General features: G+C 40.4%; 1 protein-coding gene across 7 annotated transcripts in view; it reads left to right on the top strand.

Annotated features, from left to right (window-relative positions):
* Positions 1-12,663, top strand: part of grin1a (glutamate receptor, ionotropic, N-methyl D-aspartate 1a) — a 30,960-nt gene extending 18,297 nt beyond the window's left edge. For 2 of the 7 annotated variants that reach the window (XM_060891448.1, XM_060891444.1), the window contains 9 exons: positions 124-272; positions 766-923; positions 1,341-1,502; positions 1,761-1,870; positions 2,129-2,274; positions 2,523-2,579; positions 5,340-5,366; positions 6,844-6,954; positions 10,871-12,663. In XM_060891448.1, coding sequence (XP_060747431.1) covers positions 124-272; positions 766-923; positions 1,341-1,502; positions 1,761-1,870; positions 2,129-2,274; positions 2,523-2,579; positions 5,340-5,366; positions 6,844-6,954; positions 10,871-10,939 — 989 coding nt within the window. In that variant the 3' untranslated portion in view covers positions 10,940-12,663. The remainder of the gene's footprint in view (positions 1-123; positions 273-765; positions 924-1,340; positions 1,503-1,760; positions 1,871-2,128; positions 2,275-2,522; positions 2,580-5,339; positions 5,367-6,843; positions 6,955-10,870) is intronic. The other 5 variants (XM_060891449.1, XM_060891446.1, XM_060891450.1 and 2 more) reach the window with 3 other exon arrangements.
* Positions 12,664-19,496: the final 6,833 nt, after the last annotated feature.

The following is a 19,496-nucleotide window of genomic DNA, read 5'->3' as shown; positions in this document are numbered from 1 at the left end:
TACTTATAGCATAATCTTAACTAACTCTTAGTAACTTTTAATTATTATCAGTGTTTTTGTTTTGTTTAGCATTTTTAAGCAATCTTAGCCCTAACATTTTGTTGTTTTTGTATCATTGTACAGGTGCCCCGCGTAGCTTCTCAGCGAGAATCCTAGGTATGGTGTGGGCCGGCTTTGCTATGATTATCGTAGCATCCTACACTGCCAACCTGGCTGCCTTCTTAGTGCTGGACCGGCCTGAGGAGCGCATCACCGGCATCAATGACCCGAGGGTAAGATCCTTGTCATTTTGTCAGATTTTAACATTTTTTTTGCTTACTGTATAATTAATGGGAAAATCTGCTCTGTAGTTTTCCAAGAAATGGAAATCAATGATTAATTCATTCATTCATCTACAGTAACCACTTGATTGTGGTCAGGGCTGTTGCAAAACTGTATCTCAGGTATACTGGGGAAAGGGAAAGGAATACACCTTGGATCGGACCCCACTTCGTTACACATACGTTGAAACACTCATTGCACCTATGGGCAATTTAGCGTAGTCTACTTGCATGCTTTTGGGAGGAAACCAGGGAACCCAGAGGAATCGAACACAGACACAGAAAGAACATGTGAAACCCCACAAAGACAGGAAGCCGAGGTCAGGATCGAGTAGCTGTGGGACGGCAACGCTACCTGCTGCACCACCGTTTCTAATAAATCTTTATTTCATAAGAAGAAACTCAGGCTTATGATATTTGGCATGTTGGCTTTATCTCTTGGCAGTTAAGGAACCCATCAGACAAGTTTATCTACGCCACGGTGAAGCAGAGTTCGGTGGATATTTATTTCCGGCGTCAGGTCGAGCTGAGCACCATGTATCGCCACATGGAGAAGCACAACTACGAGAGCGCCGCTGAGGCCATCCAGGCTGTCCGGGACAAGTGAGTCACCACTGCAACGACTGCGGCAGGTCTGCTCGTGTGTTTACTCAAGGAGTCATGGGTCTCAGGTGTTTTCAGGTTTCAGGCCGAGTTGAGAACCCATAGCAGGTCTACCTATGTCTCTCTCACTCACATAAGACTAAATGTTGAGCTTAGGAACACCTTTTTCAGGTTTCCAGCAAAATCGTCTCTGAGGGAATCCAATGACAAAGGTCCACTGGCCCGGCATTGGATTTCCTTTGCCTATGAGATGACGGTTTGTAGTTCTGGTAACATTTAAAGACACACACACACACACAAGTGGGTGGAGCAGAGGTGAGAAGGAGAGTGACGTAAGTGTGTTATTACTCACTGTACTGTTGCACCATACCCCCCAAAACCCATCCTTCCCTTCCTACCCTTCCCTCCCCCCCACAGCAAGCTGCATGCTTTCATCTGGGACTCTGCGGTGCTGGAGTTTGAAGCCTCGCAGAAGTGCGACCTGGTGACCACGGGAGAGCTGTTTTTCCGTTCGGGCTTTGGCATAGGCATGCGCAAGGACAGCCCCTGGAAACAGAATGTGTCCCTGGCTATTCTCAGGTCTGTCCCAGCCGAAGCATCAATAATGTACGCTCCTGTATCTTTTAGTTCAGTCTTGTTTTTAATAGAGATCATCATCGGAGATATTGTTCTTACTCATCTCTCTCTGTGTCTCCCTTCTCCTGACCCCTGCTCTGCTGTATGTGTGTCCGTGCATATGTGTATGTTTGGGTGCAGTGTTTTGGGAATTAACACAACCATCTGCCCAATATTGTGTGATAATAATTGACCTTTTCCCCCTTCCTCGACTTCCTGCAGTTCCCATGAGAATGGCTTCATGGAGGACCTGGATAAAACCTGGGTGAGATACCAGGAGTGTGACTCAAGGAGCAATGCCCCAGCCACACTGACCTTTGAAAACATGGCAGGTATGGTTTGCACTCAGTTGCAGATAATCTAAAAGAGATTGGACAAAAACTGCAGCGGTAAGGTCCTGTAGCCCTTTTTTGTCCAATGCCTTTTCTTTTCTTTATTTCATTTTTCTTACTCAACCATGATAGCCTAACTGGATAGGCAACATCTGAAACTCAATTTAAGGAGTTGGCCCCAAGTCTCCATTTCTGAGATTGACATTCCCTAAAGGTCCCTTGTGATGTCCTTAATATCTCTGTCTCTCACTCTAACAGGGGTCTTTATGCTGGTAGCTGGAGGCATTGCAGCAGGGATCTTCCTCATCTTTATTGAGATCGCATACAAGAGACACAAAGACGCCCGCAGGAAGCAGATGCAGCTAGCCTTTGCGGCCGTCAACGTCTGGAGAAAAAACCTGCAGGTAAGACAGTAACTCCAACACCATCCCAAAGATCATAAGATCACTGACCATAACTTCAGCTTCACTCAGCCTGGGTGCAGATTTTCTGTGAAACCCTTCCTAGCTGGAGGATGGGTTGGAGATCTCTGGCTTTACCATTGCTCAATTCTTGGCTTCTAAGATGCCAACCAAGGAAACAATCCCCAGGGTTGTTCTGGCAAGTACATGGCAAGTCCAACCAGACCCCTGTCTCTTGTCTGTCCCAACAGGACAATAAGGAGAGTTCTGTGAGTCAAGTTGTGGGCGCAGCTGGGACTCCGTCTTTAGTACGTAAAACAAGTAAATTTATTCAACTGTCCTCATCCTCGCTGAGCTTATTTTTTTATTTATAGGCACATAAGAACATTCTAAAACTAAGCTGCAAAACTATGTTTTGTACTAGACGAATGCTCTAAAGTACCCCTGAACTAAAACCAACTGAAAAATATTTTGATTAGCTGACTCATATTGTATAGATGGCTGCTGTGGTCCACAGGCTAGGGGATGGCCTTACTCTATCCTCTGTATATCAAAGAGACAATAGAGGAGAGAGACAAGTTAGTTCAAGTATGCAAAAGAGGGTAGATAACACTTTCCTTTAAGTGTGTTACACTGCTCTGTATCTAATGTAATGCAAATTTGTCTGATATTAACAAACAAACAAGTTATTATATATTCTGAACAGTTTGGTTATGGTTGAGGAAAACTCTGTGATTGAAGATAAAGACAATCTCATACTGAAATCCCATCTCTAGATCTCCATAACAAAGCTAGTTTACACACATTAACTAGCAAGATAGCTTAACTAATGTTGCAGCGAACAAAATGTTAAAATAAGCTAATCGGCTAACTACCAGGATGGCTGAAGGACATGGTGGACACGTTCCTGGGAAATTTTTTGTAGTTTTGAGGCATTACATTTTCAAAATGACTTGTTCAGGGGTACTTTGGTCTTTTGCTTTTTAAGCATAGCATAATTGTGAATTCTGTGGAGTTGTTTTACACAGCTAGGCCAAAGAGAGTAGTTAAAATACAGTGGAGAATGAATATGAACGGAGTCTTAATCTGTGCTAGTAACCTTTACATTAGTCCAGCCTCTTCATCACAACTCTATTCTAAAACAGATGGGGCAGGCAATCGCATAGTCTGAAAAATACACTGCATTGATTGCATTGATGTCTGGAAATGAAGTGCAGAGATCTATAAAGAAATGCTTCAGGCTTTGCAAGTCAAGCAAAACCAACTCAATTCTATTCACTACTCGTTTTCGCACAGAAACTTGATTTGCTCTCGTGCCCAATGCCTTTAGCTGTGAATTGACCCAAGGTCTCCCCAGGAGAGCTGTAGGTTTAGAAAGGAAGGGTGAGTGAATGAGGAGAAAGCACAATGCTTCTAGGAGACTGTGATGTGTGCGTGGAGGTGGGCCAACCTCACGCTGGCGCTTTGTACACACTGACAAAAGGTCAGTGCCGCTGTTGTTGAACTGACAGCGGTGCCACAGAAAGGTAAGATCACAGTCTTGTGTCTGTGTCTGCAAATCGATGTCCGGAACCATCTGCCCGTATACATTACACACACAAGCACACACATAATCACACATGCACATGAATAATCCATGTGTGTATGACTGTTTTGTGTGGATTTGTGTCGGTGCACTCTTGGTATGATGGTTCCTGCTAAGAAATAGAACGAGAAACAGGTTCAAGATTTTGTTAGTGGGTTTACGGTTGTAATGGCATTTTGTTCATACTTCTTAATTCTTAGCAGGATTCCATACATTCCACTGATCCTAGCATATGTGAGAGCTTTGAGAGCTTGTGTATGAGTTAATACTCATATCTGAATAGATATATGTGTTGTGTGTGTGTTTTGCGTGTATTTAAACAAAATAGGTCCACCTTTGACATGTGCATACTGCACCATCATTTGGTTAGCTTGTGTGTGTAACAGGTGTTGCACTTTTGAATAATCAGCCCAAATATTTCAGCAACGATCCCAGATCACAATCTGTACATGTTATTCCAAAATGCACCACCTGATGGTAAACTAGGATGACAAAACAGACCAATCACAGTGATGAAAATGAAATGCAAACTAAGTCATATGCTCTGTTTGGACTGTACATGTTGTCTCAATGTGGCGATGCTCTTAGCGGGTCTACGCATGTCAATGTACAGCTACAACTCCTTTCTGAGCTTCCTTGACTGTACACTGAAGAAGCTAAAGAATTTAGGACATTTCATTGATTTAGCTGTAAATGTCAGCACAAATGTTCTATTCTATTGTTTATTTATTTATTTTAAAAAAAGATGCATTTTATTTGAATGAGCACAGCATAGCTGTCTTGCCATCCTCGCTCAGCCTCTTGCTCAATCAGCGCTATTTTCATTTCAACCTCTGAGTCCTTAAAGGGGACAGATTATATCTAGTATTGGACTCAAATTGATTTGCACAGGTACATTTTATTCAATTTAGTACAAGACTAGATATGATCTATATTCTTGTGTGAATTTTATGTGACTGAGGTATTGAGTTGTGTTTGAAATCAGTGAAATTACAGTAAGTGTCAGGTGATATTAGCGGTCATTAAGGATCTGAGAGAATGCTCCAGAAGTCTAGTGTTGATATGCTTTTGTGCTATAATATGCCTTTCTTGTTCACTGCCAAACCCTGCATGTGATAGAAATTCACACCACACTTCTAAAAAGAAAATAAGCCTATTTTCTCCTTGTGTGTGTGTGTATGTGTGTGTGGGGTGAATTTCCATTATACCTGAAAAAAGGTATAATGTTTTCAAATGTTTTCAAATATTATATATAGTTACTCATGTTCTATCTAATGTTACCCGCTGCCACCCCTCAAAAGTTGTGTTTTCTTGTGATTTCATGTGATATTAAGAGTTGCTTGGCTTCATCGGTGGCATTCCTTTCTTCAGCCAGCTCATTTTTGCTCCTGCTGCTTTTGCTTATGGATCTTAAAGTCTTAATGATCTTTAAGTGGATAAATATTCATTTTATTTTTTTTTTCTTTTCTCCTCCTCTATGCAGCCCTCTTCCTCTGTAGAGACTCAGGATGTAAGAATACCTTAAATATGAGCTTTTCTCACACTATCACACTCAGTCTTGTGCTGTAACCTCGTGGCATAATGTAGAGGCCAGAGAGTAGCATTGGGGGCACTTGGATGCTGGGAAGGAGGGAGGGATGGATGGAGGGATGGATGGGACCAAACGCAGAGTGTTACTATAATATTAAACATGAACCATATGGTTGATGGATGAGTATCTGTGGAATTGACTGTGGTACATTGCACAGAAGCCTATGGTGGTACACATGCAAAGGCCCCTTACTTGAAAAAGCAAGAGGAAATTAAAAAAAGAAAAATCAGCAATACTGCTCACTGATATCACTGATCTTACAGCCATGTTTCTAGGTGAAGCCATCATACCTAACAACGGTCCTACGACTTTAAACGCTCATACAGCTTTCAGTGCTAAACAGGGCCCTATTAAGGACACACATTACCTGTTTCCTATATGTGGAGATAGTATTCAGTCTCCTTGATATCTTCACTCAAGGTGTGGAGGTCTGGGAAAAACAGTCAGACGTCTCTGAGGCTGAATTAAGCCAGAAATTATAATTAAGGTATTTATGCAATGTGTAATATACAGTTAACCAAAACGACATGGACTTGTTTTTATTTAGGCTACGAATCAGTTTTGTTTTGGCTGCAAGTAAGGATCCAGTTTTAGAAAAACACAGCAATTAAAATAACCAGCCTGCTTAAATATGTCTAAAGCTTTGACAGTTTTTTTAGTTAGATTTTTCTCATGTTATAAAGTTCTGATCAAGTTGTTAACGACTATTTAGATAACTTCGTCACAGAAGAGAGCTCATACGTACGCTCCTGAAGAAAAGCTTCTTCTTCTTCTTCTTCTTCTTCTTCTGATGATTTTTATTGGCAGATGGCAAACCAACTTAAGGTGCATTTACCGCCACTGAAGAAAAGCTTTAAAATTAATTACAATTAAAAGACTAGAAATTTAGCCAAGGAAATTTTCCTCAGGGATCAATAAGGTATCTGTCTGTCTGTCTGTTTATCTATTTGGAACTGGATGGATGGGTGAATCATTGATTATTTCCCATCCATGAACAGATATCAATCGAGCGAAGAGACAATTTCTATTTAAATGTCTCAAGGGACTCTGACCTCAGGTGGATGATGCTGATCAAAGTAAAAACTTATTTCTTACTTTGATCAGCATCATCCACCTGAGGTCAGAGTCCCTTGAGTCTCCTGTAAGTACTATAGGTTGTAAACGTAGAAGCAGGTGAGGTGCTTATAGTTAAATTTGGAAAGAAATACAGAGTAGAAAATATTCCAATTTGAGAGCATAAAAGGTTTTCCCAAGCCTCCACACATATAGTTTGGGATAAGATTTGTCTGTGGGGAGGGGTTGGGAGTGGAAGAGGTTTTGGTTATAATGCCAGGCTGAGACGCTGACACTCAGCCAGAGAACATGAATAATTATTCTACGTATATATTTATTTTAGGATAGGAAAAGTGGTAGAGCAGAGCCCGACCCCAAAAAGAAACCCTCTTTTAGGTCCATCAGTACAACCCTGGCCTCCAGCATCAAGAGACGTAGGTCCTCCAAAGACACGGTAAGGAGATTAAGGAATGGCATCTCCTGCTCTTAGTCCCAATCTCTCTCTTTCTCTTTCTCTCTCACTTTCTCTTTCTTAAAGTCTCTCCTTCTCTCTGTCTCTCTTCCTATGTTCCTGTCTTAAATGCCATCTCATGTCCGATCCAAGAGAGTCCCATTCCACTCCGGCCACGTGTCTGTCAGTCAGCCATTCGGTCCACATCCAAAGCTCATCTGTCAGTTAGGACTCGCCCCAAAGAGGACAGCAGGGACAATTTAGGGCTTACAGGACACATAAAAAAAAGTCACCATGTAGAGGGGGTGTGATCTAAGAGGAGGGGGGCAACGCAAAGCACCTGGTTCATTTGGGCTGCTTCTCTCCGGTGTTGCTAGTCCTGGATGTGGTGTCAGTGGTGTTTGTACATTTCTCTCTCTCTCTGTGTGTATGTGTGTGTGTGTGTGTGTGTGTGTGTGTGCGCGTTCCTAACATGTTCTTGTATTTGCTTGATATGATGGAAGTGAATGTGATCTTCCGATATGCTGCATTACGTGTTCCGCAGCAGCATGCTTCAGTGTCGTGCGTGTTATCGTTATCACTCAGACTAACCTTGTATTTTTCCTTATGTAAACAGCATCATCTCTTTCAAGGCATGGAATATCAGGCTACTAATGCTAATGCACTTTGTTTTTCTAGAGATCTTCAATAATGCTGTGCTTCATAATCTCATAATCCTCCTATCCAAATTTAGGATATTAAAATATGCATCAATAAGTCTTCATTTTATTTCTTGATTTTAGTCCTTGGTTTGTTTTAGGCTGGAAACTCTTCGCTTCCTTTTTTTTTTTCCCCCTTTTACAATTTAGCAACAGGACAAACTGGCGTTCCCAGTTTCACCAAGAATTTCACTCTTCTCAAATAACAAATACTAACAAATTAAATTCTTAGAAATTCGTAAAAAGGATAAAAAAAAACCTCAAACAAACAGGAGTGGAGGCGTGCACTGTATTTTCCAGGGAGGATATTCACATACAAAGAAGAACAAAAACTAACAACAAATGTTGTTTTGTCTTGGTTTATTTCAAGTTTTGTTCACAGAACCTCCTTGGTTGATGAGCGCGCTTCTGGGAAAACTAATTCTTCAAAAGATCGACAGCAAATCCAAGTTGAACTGATTTCTTTAGTCACGATTAACAGTATTTTCTGTAACCTCCCTTATCTTAGATAACTCTATTAATTTGTGTTTCTTATATGCGTAGTCTAACTGTATTGGTTTGAGTGTGTATGTGCATGTGTGTGATTGCCTTAGGATAAATTAATCTAAATAAAGGGTTTAATGTTTAATAAATAAATTAATAAATAATATTTAAAAAATCCAGAAAGGAGAGAAGCAACAAAACCATTCTGTCGGTCACAGATTATTATTATTATTATTATTATTATTATTATTATTTTATATCAGTGTTTAATTTCTCTCAATGGATATATATGGATTTATGAGTGTTATGTCCCCTACATACATGCCACACAGCTCCTCTCTTCGTCCGAAAGCATGCGACGTGTTTGTCAAAGAAACCCAGAGTGTGTTGTGGTAGTTGTAGTAGTAGTAGAATAAGTTGCATCTTATTTCCCCCCCTCAGTGGTTGTGATGGTGGTAGACGTAGTAGCATTATGTCTCTGTCTCTCTTGTTGATCCACTATCTCTCATCAGGGGGCGCTGTGGGCTTTGATACGCAGTGCCAACAGCGAGCCTCCTCAGAGAACACAACGGGCACATGTATTCACAGGGGGGCCAGAGGCTCTGCCATGACGCCATGCCAAGGCTGCAAAAAAACACAAACCCTCTCTACAGCTTCATCAACAATACTGCTGGATTTAAAAAGACCAAAAAAAAACACACCTCAATCCAGCAGTGTTTTGATGATTCCAATTTATTTTTACTAGTGTTGATTGATGTTTTGTTCCTTGAAAGGTGATTGTAGTGCAAGCTAAACTTTGCCATGCTAGCACACAGATTTCTAACCCTGGTCCTGGAGAACCGACTATCCTGTATATCCTAGTGTTTTCCTTGCTCCTGAACACCAGACTCAGACTTAATTAAGTTGAATTGGTGTGTTAGAGATGAGAAAATACTGTGAAAGGACATGTGCAGGACAAGAGGGTTCGCCACGACCTGGGCTAAGAACCTGAGACGCATACTATAGTCTAGCATGCACTGAAATAGCAAAATAGATATATAGATAGATGTAAGAGCTCTATAAATATTATTCACTCATCTCTGCAAACGCTTTGAATTAAGAGAAAAAAGAAATTTCAAAATTGTTTAAAAATTTTGAAATTTGGAATTTTTGTGAAGACGGTATTATGGATACATGTGTCCATGGTTCTTGTCATGATATATTTTTTTTTCTTTGTACAATGATTAAATCTGAATCTAGCATTATGCCTATGCTATACTATGCACACTTCTCCTTCAGCATGTGAACGTGTGTGAATTCACTGATTTTTTTTTTTTTAGTCATTTTCTTTTTTGATTAAAAAATATTAACACTAATTTTCTACCCAAATTTTTTTCTTCAATTTTCACAAAAAAAAAACTAAATAAAATGCTTGAGCTATGCTTCATTTTGCAATGGCGGTCTATACGATAATTCTTGACTTTTCAGTCAGTCGTTTCATTTAGGACAAGTTTTTGTCCTGGCCATTGTAACTTGGTATAGCAACCATTATATACTGTATACAAGCGCACAAAAATATGACCATGTAGAAAAAAAAGGTATCTGCATGGCCTTGTTTACCAAGTAATGCAGATAGAAATCAGAGCAACAAAAAGAACTGCACTTTTTCCTCCGTACCTAATGTAGATAAAGAGTTACCGTTGGGGGAAGCAAGAGCTCCAGTCCTGCTGCATTTTTTTGACTTGAGCTATACAGATATTCAGAAACAAAAAGTAACTCCGCCATGCACAAGCATTCCTTACAGTCGCATTGATGCCATTGGCTGTCTGAAATGATTTGCATGTTAAGTTTAAACAGGTTTATTTATGATACAGATATAAAAAGAAACATATGCTGGAGAACCTGATTCCCTTAACGTGTAAGTCTAAATGCCTCCTCAGACAGTTACCGGAAAAAAACACACCAAAATCCAAAAATGTAAACATACAGATCCAGAACATACACCCAGTGTCCACTTTACCAGTAAAGTCAAGCTCATTTTATACCACAGCACTAGGAATTTCACGGAAATTCACATAAACAAATTCCTTATGTAACAAACAGGTGAAATACATATTTTTCCAGCATGAGAAAGCCTTCAGGATCGAATCCTTTGCATTTTGCACTTTGCATTTATTTTCTCTTCTGTAACTTGAAAAGCTGCATTTTTTTGTCTTATTAACCTTAAGAAAGAAAACAAAGAAGCTGTCAAGGCAAGGACTAATAATTACAGCTGAGCATAACGCAAGTGAAATCAACTAACAAACTACTTTCATTTATACTGACATTTATATTTCACACATAAACACTGTTATCAAATTGCTGTGGTATAAAGAAGAAGAAGAGAAAAAAGAAAACACTTAGCAATAATAGCATGTGTGCAGCTCCGTGGTTGATTATTTTACTTTAACGTCATGCCCCAAGAGTTTTATTCCTTACGTAGCCTTTTATTGCTACGCGTAATGTAACGGCTTCCTCGGCGTTCAGACACTGTAAAATCTGATAAAGTGGCAACCTAAGTGTATATCCTGGAGGATTCATAAAAGATTGCTCAGAAATGGCACATCAGATCAGATCCAGAACCTAATTCTTAACTGCCTTAGGAGGTAACCTCGAAGGCACGCCAGATATGCGCTGGGAATGAAAGACTAAAAAAACAGTTGCAGTCGCACTAATTACTGTGTTTTTCTGTTTTTCGTTTTTTCGCTCTCTTTTTGCAGCAATACCCACCGACAGACATCACGGGCCAGCTCAACCTGTCTGACCCGTCTGTCAGCACCGTGGTGTGAGACGGAGAAAGAGGGAGCGGGGGATTGTTCGTTTCTTAAAACCAGACATGGGGTGGGGGGAATCGGTGTTCACATCACCCAGGAATTTCCCTTGTCCCGAGTCGCATACGAGCTTCTGCACCTTTATGAGGATTACAGAGAAGAGCTGATCTTCTACAGTGAACATTTTTGGAGATTGGCGTGTAGCGCTACATCGCACTGGATTTCTTATAACACACACACACAGACACACCGCACACTCAAATATAGTCTTCACATTCAAACCAGGACGCATTATAACGTTTCCTTCATTCAATAACCTTGATGATTTGTCGCACTTTCCATCTTTTAAGTATTTTTGTATAGTTCGGTAAAAGTGAATGCTCTTGCGCAAATTAAGTGCTTTACGTATTATATGTTTTATCTCTCGGAAAAAGAAACAAAGCAATCAGAGTAATTATGAATCCTATGTTTGTACAGACCCTCGTATGTTTCTAAACCTAACTGTACTGAATTTCAGGACATTTCTGTTAATCTGCCTTTAACAGTATCAGTTTTCTCTACTTTAATTGTTGTCTATTTTGTAAGTAAGAACGGCGTTGGCGAGAAAGCATGCAAATATTATCTAATTAACTCTTAGTTACATTTAGTGCATTGTCAATAGTGTTAATACTTGAAATACTATTTCTAACGATATAACAATACTGTATATGGCACTTTAACGACGATTACATGACCTTATTTTATGACCAAGTGTGCAGTTCTTGGTTTTGTACTCGATACTGTTTGTATACCTTCAAAAGCCATGCGCTCTTTAGCGGTGAGCCATCTGCATGTTTTAAATGCATGTGAAACTTCTTAGCCATGTCACAGAAGAAAGCGCAAAACTGTTCCTGTTCCTTTTTCCTGTAATACCAATGTTTTGCATATGATGAACGACGCGCAAAGATTATTATGTACGTACACATTTATCAGGAGTGGCTTAAGAACATAAGACTATGTAGAAAAAAACCTCTTTCTCTGTCTCTCTGGTTGAAGTTTTCTTTCACTTTCTCACCTCCAGTCGCTAGAAGGGGTGCATCAAACTGCCATGTTTTTTCATCCAACCATCGCTTGGTGTCTCACGCAAAACCGTCTCTCTTGTGAGACCTTTTGCGAGAGGAAACCCCAAGTGAGTTGCGTTGTATTTGACTCTGGTGTTGCGTTTTTTTTGTACACACCTATTGGTTAGATGCAAAAAACAGGCCGTTTCCCATGTTCTGGGGATGAGAAACATTCGGTCTAGACTGAGCTCTGACCTCTGACCTTTCACTGAGGAATTTTGAACGATGTGTAAAAATGAGAAATGCGCTTGTTCATGCGGACAAATGATTTGATCTTTTCTTCCTCAAAGATAAAACGAATGTGAAATCTATTCAGTTGTTGACTGTAATGATTGTAATCAACCTTTTTGTTGTTAGTTCTCTTCCTAAAAGGCTATTTTGGATAAAAATGAAAAAAGAATCTTTGCCTTTTTTTTTTGTTACACTTGACAAACATGAGTGACTATCATTCTATCACGTCCATTGTCTCGATGACGGATGAGTGCATGCGTGTTATCTTTTGTGTTGCTTTATCTCCACTCATAGTTTGCGTACTACGGTCTAATGCTGACACAAGCTTTAAAAAAAATTTTCATACCCAAACTCCCATTAGACCTATTTAAAGAAGAATCGCTTCAAGGTTTGCTGTTGAGTTAAAGCAAAACTTTTGTTTGTATTTCGATTACAACGCAAATCAGATTTCTCTGTGCAAATTAAAATATGTGCAGATGAAAAAAGCTGTGATGGTGTGATTCATTTAATGTGCATGAGCAATGTACGTTTAATGACATATGTGTGTTGTACTTAGAATGTTTATAGTGCAGAGGTGGGAGTAAGTCACACACATGTGCAAGTCACAAGTAAGTCTCAAGTCATGAATGTCAAGTCAAAGTCAAGTCGAGTCTTTTTTTAATATTTGTCAAGCAAGTCTCAAGTCTCAAATTTGCGACTTAAGCCTGACTCGAGTCAAGTCGAGTCCCCCACCTCCCCCACCGGTGGCTTAGTGGTTAGCACGTTCGCCTCACACCTCCAGGGTTGGGGGTTCGATTCCTGCCTCCACCTTGTGTGTGTGGAGTTTGCATGTTCTCCCTGTGCCTCGGGGGTTTCCTCCGGGTACTCCGGTTTCCTCCCCCGGTCCAAAGACATGCATGGTAGGTTGATTTGCATCTCTGGAAAATTGTCCCTAGTGTGTGATTGCGCGAGTGAATGAGCATGTGTGTGTGTGCCCTGCGATGGGTTGGCACTCCGTCCAGGTTTATCCTGCCTTGATGCCCGATGACGCCTGAGATAGGCACAGGCTCTCCGTGACCCGAGGTAGTTCGGATAAGCGGTAGAAAATGAATGAATGAATGTTCAATTTCCTGCTAATATTGGAGGCAGTGTAATTTAGCCTTTACTTAATCTTTACCTAAATATAAGAGATTTAGCAGAGCTTTAGTGTTTTAGTCTGTCCAGTTTTCATACCACAAACAGAAGTTCATGTTAATTCTGCCACTTGTTCGATGTAAACTCAGTTGTATTTTTTTCTGCCAATTGTCAGTAGAATACGTGAGTGCATACAGAGGGATTTCATGCCACTAAAACCCTGCTAGATCAGTTTTTTTATTTTACGTGTCTATGCCAGAAGGCATATACTGTATCATGGTTATGCTAACTTGCTTAGCAAAGTGTCTTAAGTAATTCAGCATTGACTGATCACACAGAGCCAAATTTTCTACCGCTTATCCGAACTATTCCTCGGACTAGCCTGTGCCTATCAGATGCACCCTGGACGGAGTGCCAACCCATCTCAGGGCACACACACATTCTCATTCACTCACGCAATCACACCCAATCACACACTGCAGACAATTTTTCCAGAGATGCCAATCAACCTACCATGCATGTCTTTGGACCGGGAGAGCTTATCCAATGTCTAAGATCACTATATTGAACCTGCTCTTTTTAAGGTCCCCATGTAACTTCACCTTCACAGGAACAACAGAAATGCAGTAGTGATAAACAAATCAGCACCAGTATCATTACAAACAGATTTTTAAATGAACCTATGTAATGCTTATCCCTTATGTATCCTATATAAGCTTAACCCTTATGTGGTGCATTTGGTGTATGTACACAGTAAGGAGACTTCTGGGATTTATTTACTTGTTTAGGTAGGAAGCACCTGCTCTGGTCTCTGACACGAGCCGTAGCCAAGGCTGCAAAGAACAGAATGTTCGCACAGACTCTCTCTCTCTCTCTCTCTTTCTCTCTCTCTCTGTCTCTCTCTGTCTCTCTGTCTCTCTCTCTCTCTCTCTCTCTCTCTCTCTCTCTCCCCCCCCCCCACTTCTACACACAAAGCAAATGTTTTTAAGGGCGGTATCCACGCCTGTAGCTCATACAGGAAAAACAACACAGCAAGGAAAGAAAGAAGACTGCAAGACTGTAAAGCAATTATTGCATTTCTCTCTCTCTCTCTCTCTCTCTCTCTCTCTCTTTCTCTCTCTCTCTCCGTGGATGCCTGCAATAAACTATTTCAGCGTGACTTATGAAGAACGACTAAAAGAGCCCAGGTAAACTCTTTTGTCACTTTATATATATATATATATATATATATATATATATATATATATATATATATATATATATATATATATGTATATACACACACACCTTAGTTTACTCATTCATTTCGTGATATATAGGACCGCAGTTTATTTACAGCATCAAACAAAAAAGAGACCGGAAATTTTAAATGCTTTAATAAATTTGGATGTTATCACTCAGATATTATAAAATATACACTTTATTGTATACTGAAGCGTTGATGATGAAGATCATGTCATGTTGATAATCTTTTAAAACATCATTTAAAATGTATGCTACGTTTCTAACAATGGGATATCAAATCTGAATAAGTATCATAATAGGACAACTTTTTATAAGTACATACTTCAATAGAGTGTCTTCTTGTTGGAGATCAAAAGTATACACACCCCTGTTTTCTATTAAGTTTCAGAAAGGATTCAAAACTCCAAGCCCTTTTAAACCCTTAAATACACAAGAAACTGCTTAGAGAACCCACGAAGAAGTGTTTTCTATCTGCGTAGTGTGTTTTGAACAGAACATAAAGGTTACATGAAGACATTGTGAACTACATTTCTTATATTTTGTAGTATTAACTTTATTTTCTCACAATGTGAATTAAAATATGACCACATTCACCCTATATTTAGGTTTCACTGAACGAGGTTGGGTTTTGTCACTGTGCATTGCGCTTTATGGGGTTTTGTAAGCTTCTGTTTTCCAGCCTATTGTGGGAGTTAAAAATCAGGATTGGAATTTGGAAATGGACCAAATTCTAAGTAATTCTGACTGAATGAAAGCGAAAAGGTCAAGTAAGTCATAAAACGATGGAAAGTCAGACAAATTGCATTTGCAGTATTTTCCCAAACGTTTCAGAAACACGTTTGACGGTCAGGTGTCCGTATAATTGTCCATATAACATATTGTGGACACTTCAGTGATTCCTGCATGTCTATAAGAGCGCAAATTCAACTTCTGACAAATTATTTATCCAGATTAAGTCAGTTGAATAAATGATGTGGGAGTGTGTGGGTAAAGATTAAACCCATGTCTTTTCTCAAAATTCCTTCTTTCCCACGACTATAATTGTAGAGTCCAGAGGATCGACCTTTAGAAGTTAAATTATACTCTGAGGTGTGTTATTGATGAATGAAGCGGAATGTCTGTTCCATTTACATTTACATTTACATTTACATTTACAGCATTTGGCAGACGCCCTTATCCAGAGCGACGTACATAAGTGCTTAAATCTCTAAAATTGAATACATTAATGCTGGCTCACTAAGTTATATACTTAAGATACCAAACATTTGTTCAGAGTTACAATGAAAACGTGTCAAAGGTGTTTTTATTTATTTATTTATTTATTTATTTATTTATTTTTTAATGCAAAAGATAAGGAAAGAAGTGCTAGTTGAAGTGTTTCCTGAATAAGTAGGTCTTCAACCGCCGCTTGAAAATATCCAGTGACTCAGCTGTCCGGACCTCTAGGGGAAGTTCGTTCCACCACCTTGGTGCCAGAACAGAGAAGAGTCTTGTAGTATACTTGCCTCTTACCCTGAGAGATGGTGGAACCAGTCGAGCAGTGCTGGTAGATCGGAGGGTGCGGGGTGCAGTGCGAGGAGTGATGAGGGCTTTGAGGTAAGAGGGAGCTGGTCCATTTTTGGCTTTGTAGGCCAGCATCAGTGTTTTGAATCTGATGCATGCAGCTACCGGAAGCCAGTGGAGGGATCGCAGCAGCGGGGTGGTATGCGAGAACTGGCAGGTTGAAAACAAGCCGTGCAGCTGCATTTTGGATCATTTGCAGAGGACGGATAGCGTTCATAGGTAGACCTGCCAGCAGTGCATTGCAGTAATCCAGTCTAGAAATGACAAGAGACTGAACAAGTCTCTTGTTCCAACAAGTCTCGTGTTCCAACTCAGAAGGTTATTTTACTATGAGTAAAAAGTATTTTTTTATATCATATCAGTTTGCCAACAGTTACTTTTTTATTTTATTTAAGAATGACGTATTTTTTTTCTGTTTATAATAACATTTAATGATAATGTCTGTGAAATGTGTGTGAAAAGTCTTCCATCACGAAATCTTTTTTTGTGTCGGAAAACTTCCCGAGCTGAAACTGGAGACTCCTTCCTAAATGTTTCCTCAAAAAAAACAAAAAAAAAACTTTTATGTAAATTTCCACTATCGTCAATAGATCCATAGCATCTGGTCAGGTACCAACTACTTTCAAGAGAGCAAGGGTTATTCCAATCCTAAAGAAACCCGCTCTGGATCCATCAGACATCTGTAACTACAGACCGGTATCACTTCTCTCATTTCTTTCAAAAATTCTTGAGCGCATTGTCTATAATCAACTGTCTGTCTATCTCTCACAGAACAACCTCCAAGACCCCAACCAGTCTGGCTTTAAAGCAGCTCATACCACAGAGACAGCCCTTTTGGATGTCTCTGAGAAACTACATGCTGCTAGATCAGCCAAACTGTCATCCGTCCTTATCCTCCTTGACCTTTCAGCAGCATTTGATACGGTCAACCACGAGACTCTCTTATCCACCCTCAGGAGTCTTGGGATTTGCGGATCAGCTTGGGAATGGTTCGCTTCCTACCTGGAAGGATGGCTCATATCAGGTAACATGGAAGGGAGTGACATCTGCTCCACGCAGACTCTCCACTGGCGTCCCACAGGGCTCAGTACTTGGTCCTCTTCTTTTCTCCCTGTATACTCACTCTCTTGGTGAAGTTATTTCTTCCCATGGGTTCTCTTACCATTGCTATGCTGATGATACACAACTTATCTTCTCTTTCCCACCCTCAGATGCCACAGCCTCTGACCGGATTTCAGCATGTCTGGCAGAAATTTCATCATGGATGACTGCTCATCAGTTAAAGCTCAATCCTAACAAAACTGAGCTGCTCTTCATCCCAGGTGATTCATCCCCAGGTCATGACCTTGCTATATCCTTGCACAACGATCTGATCTCCCCTTCAGCCACAGCTTGCAACCTTGGGGTAACCATGGACAATCAACTGTCCTTTTCCTCTCATGTTGCTAATGTGACTTGCTCATGTCGGTTTCTTCTCTACAACATTAGAAGGATTCGGCCATTTCTGTCCACACAGGCTGCTCAGGTACTTGTTCAGTCTCTTGTCATTTCTAGACTGGATTACTGCACTGCTGGCAGGTCTACCTATGAACGCAATCCGTCCTCTGCAAATGATCCAAAATGCTGCTGCCCGGCTTGTTTTCAACCTGCCAAACTTCTCGCATACCACCCCGCTGCTGCGATCCCTCCACTGGCTTCCGGTAGCTGCACGCATCAGATTCAAAACACTGATGCTGGCCTACAAAGCCAAAAATGGACCAGCTCCCTCTTACCTCAAAGCCCTCATCACTCCTCTCACACTGCACCCCGCACCCTCCGATCTACCAGCACTGCTCGACTGGTTCCACCATCTCTCAGGGTAAGAGGCAAGTATACTACAAGACTCTTCTCTGTACTGGCACCAAGGTGGTGGAACGAACTTCCCCTAGAGGTCCGGACAGCTGAGTCACTGGATATTTTCAAGCGGTGGTTGAAGACCTACTTATTCAGGAAACACTTCAACTAGCACTTCTTTCCTTATCTTTTGCATTTAAAAACAAAAAAAACAAAAAAAAACCTTTGACACTTTTTCATTGTAACTTTGAACAAATGTTTTAAACTCATGGTATCTTAAGTATATAACTTAGTGAGCCAGCATTAATGATTCAATGTTAGAGATTTAAGCACTTATGTACGTCGCTCAGGATAAGGGCGTCTGCCAAATGCTGTAAATGTAAATGTAATGTAAAGTGTCCCTGTGTAAACAATAATGAATTGATTATGTTAATGAGCATATTAATATAAAGCTGTGAAAAACACCAATCAGAATAATCTGTGGTATACTTTGTGATCCGAGTAAAAAACAATGGTGTGTGTGTGTTCTCAGGTTGAACGATCTCCAGGTGGACCTCTATTTGAGTGCTGGAAGGATGGGAGTAAATGAGCGATGGCTGCCGACACCCATCTCACATCCCCACACCAGCTGCCTGAAAAAGTGTTTGCAGAATTATTTTGGTCCTCGGCCTGATGTGGAACAAGCGATTCGCTCTGATCATGTGACGCATCGTTCTGTTTGGTCCAGAAAGCTTTTAATTGTGGCTTTTCTTGCTGTGCTCGCTCTGGCTGTCATGGGACTTTTGCTGTTCTGGAACTACCAGTGCATCTTTGTTTGGCGGATGTGCTACGAAGGCCAGGATCTCTCCAGCGCTTCTGAAGCTGGACACATATGAAGAGTACTGTACATGTGATGGAAAGAAATGCATCTAAATCACACACTTGAGTTATACAGTAAACGTATACATGCCTTTGAACTTGTGATGATGAATAGAAATAATAATGCACCGTTGATGCACTTATGCTGCTTTTAGTTAAAAAAAAAAAAACTTCGAGGTGTAATTGTGCCAGCTAGTGAAATACAAGTGATTCAGAGTGTCTGTTTATAATGACAATAACTCACTCAGTTACAGTGGTCACAGTTTAGCCTTATTAAATTTATTGCACCCTCTCGAGTTTGCCTGCAATGTCTGCCTTGGATTTAATTTTGTGACATACTAAAGATAAAAAAAGATACCGAGTCACCACAAGCCACCAGAACAGATTCAGTGTGTACTGTACCTTAGTACTGATTCTACAAGTCTCTGGAACTGTACACTTGTTTTTCCAAAAGATTAATGTGCTATGTGATAACAGAGCGCTGTGTAGTAACTGATCTGATCTGGTGACTGTGAAAGCATGTGATTTTCATCATTTACTCCTCATCAAACAATTCACTGAATTCTCGTGCCCTGTATACGGGATGGGGCGGAGTTCTACTTTAAAAGACCACGCCCACATTGATCGAAAAA

The sequence above is a fragment of the Tachysurus vachellii genome, chromosome 17, assembly GCF_030014155.1.
Source record: "Tachysurus vachellii isolate PV-2020 chromosome 17, HZAU_Pvac_v1, whole genome shotgun sequence".
Lineage (NCBI taxonomy): Eukaryota > Metazoa > Chordata > Actinopteri > Siluriformes > Bagridae > Tachysurus > Tachysurus vachellii.
Note: the sequence above shows the minus strand (reverse complement) of the source record. Positions and strands in the feature narration are given on the sequence as shown.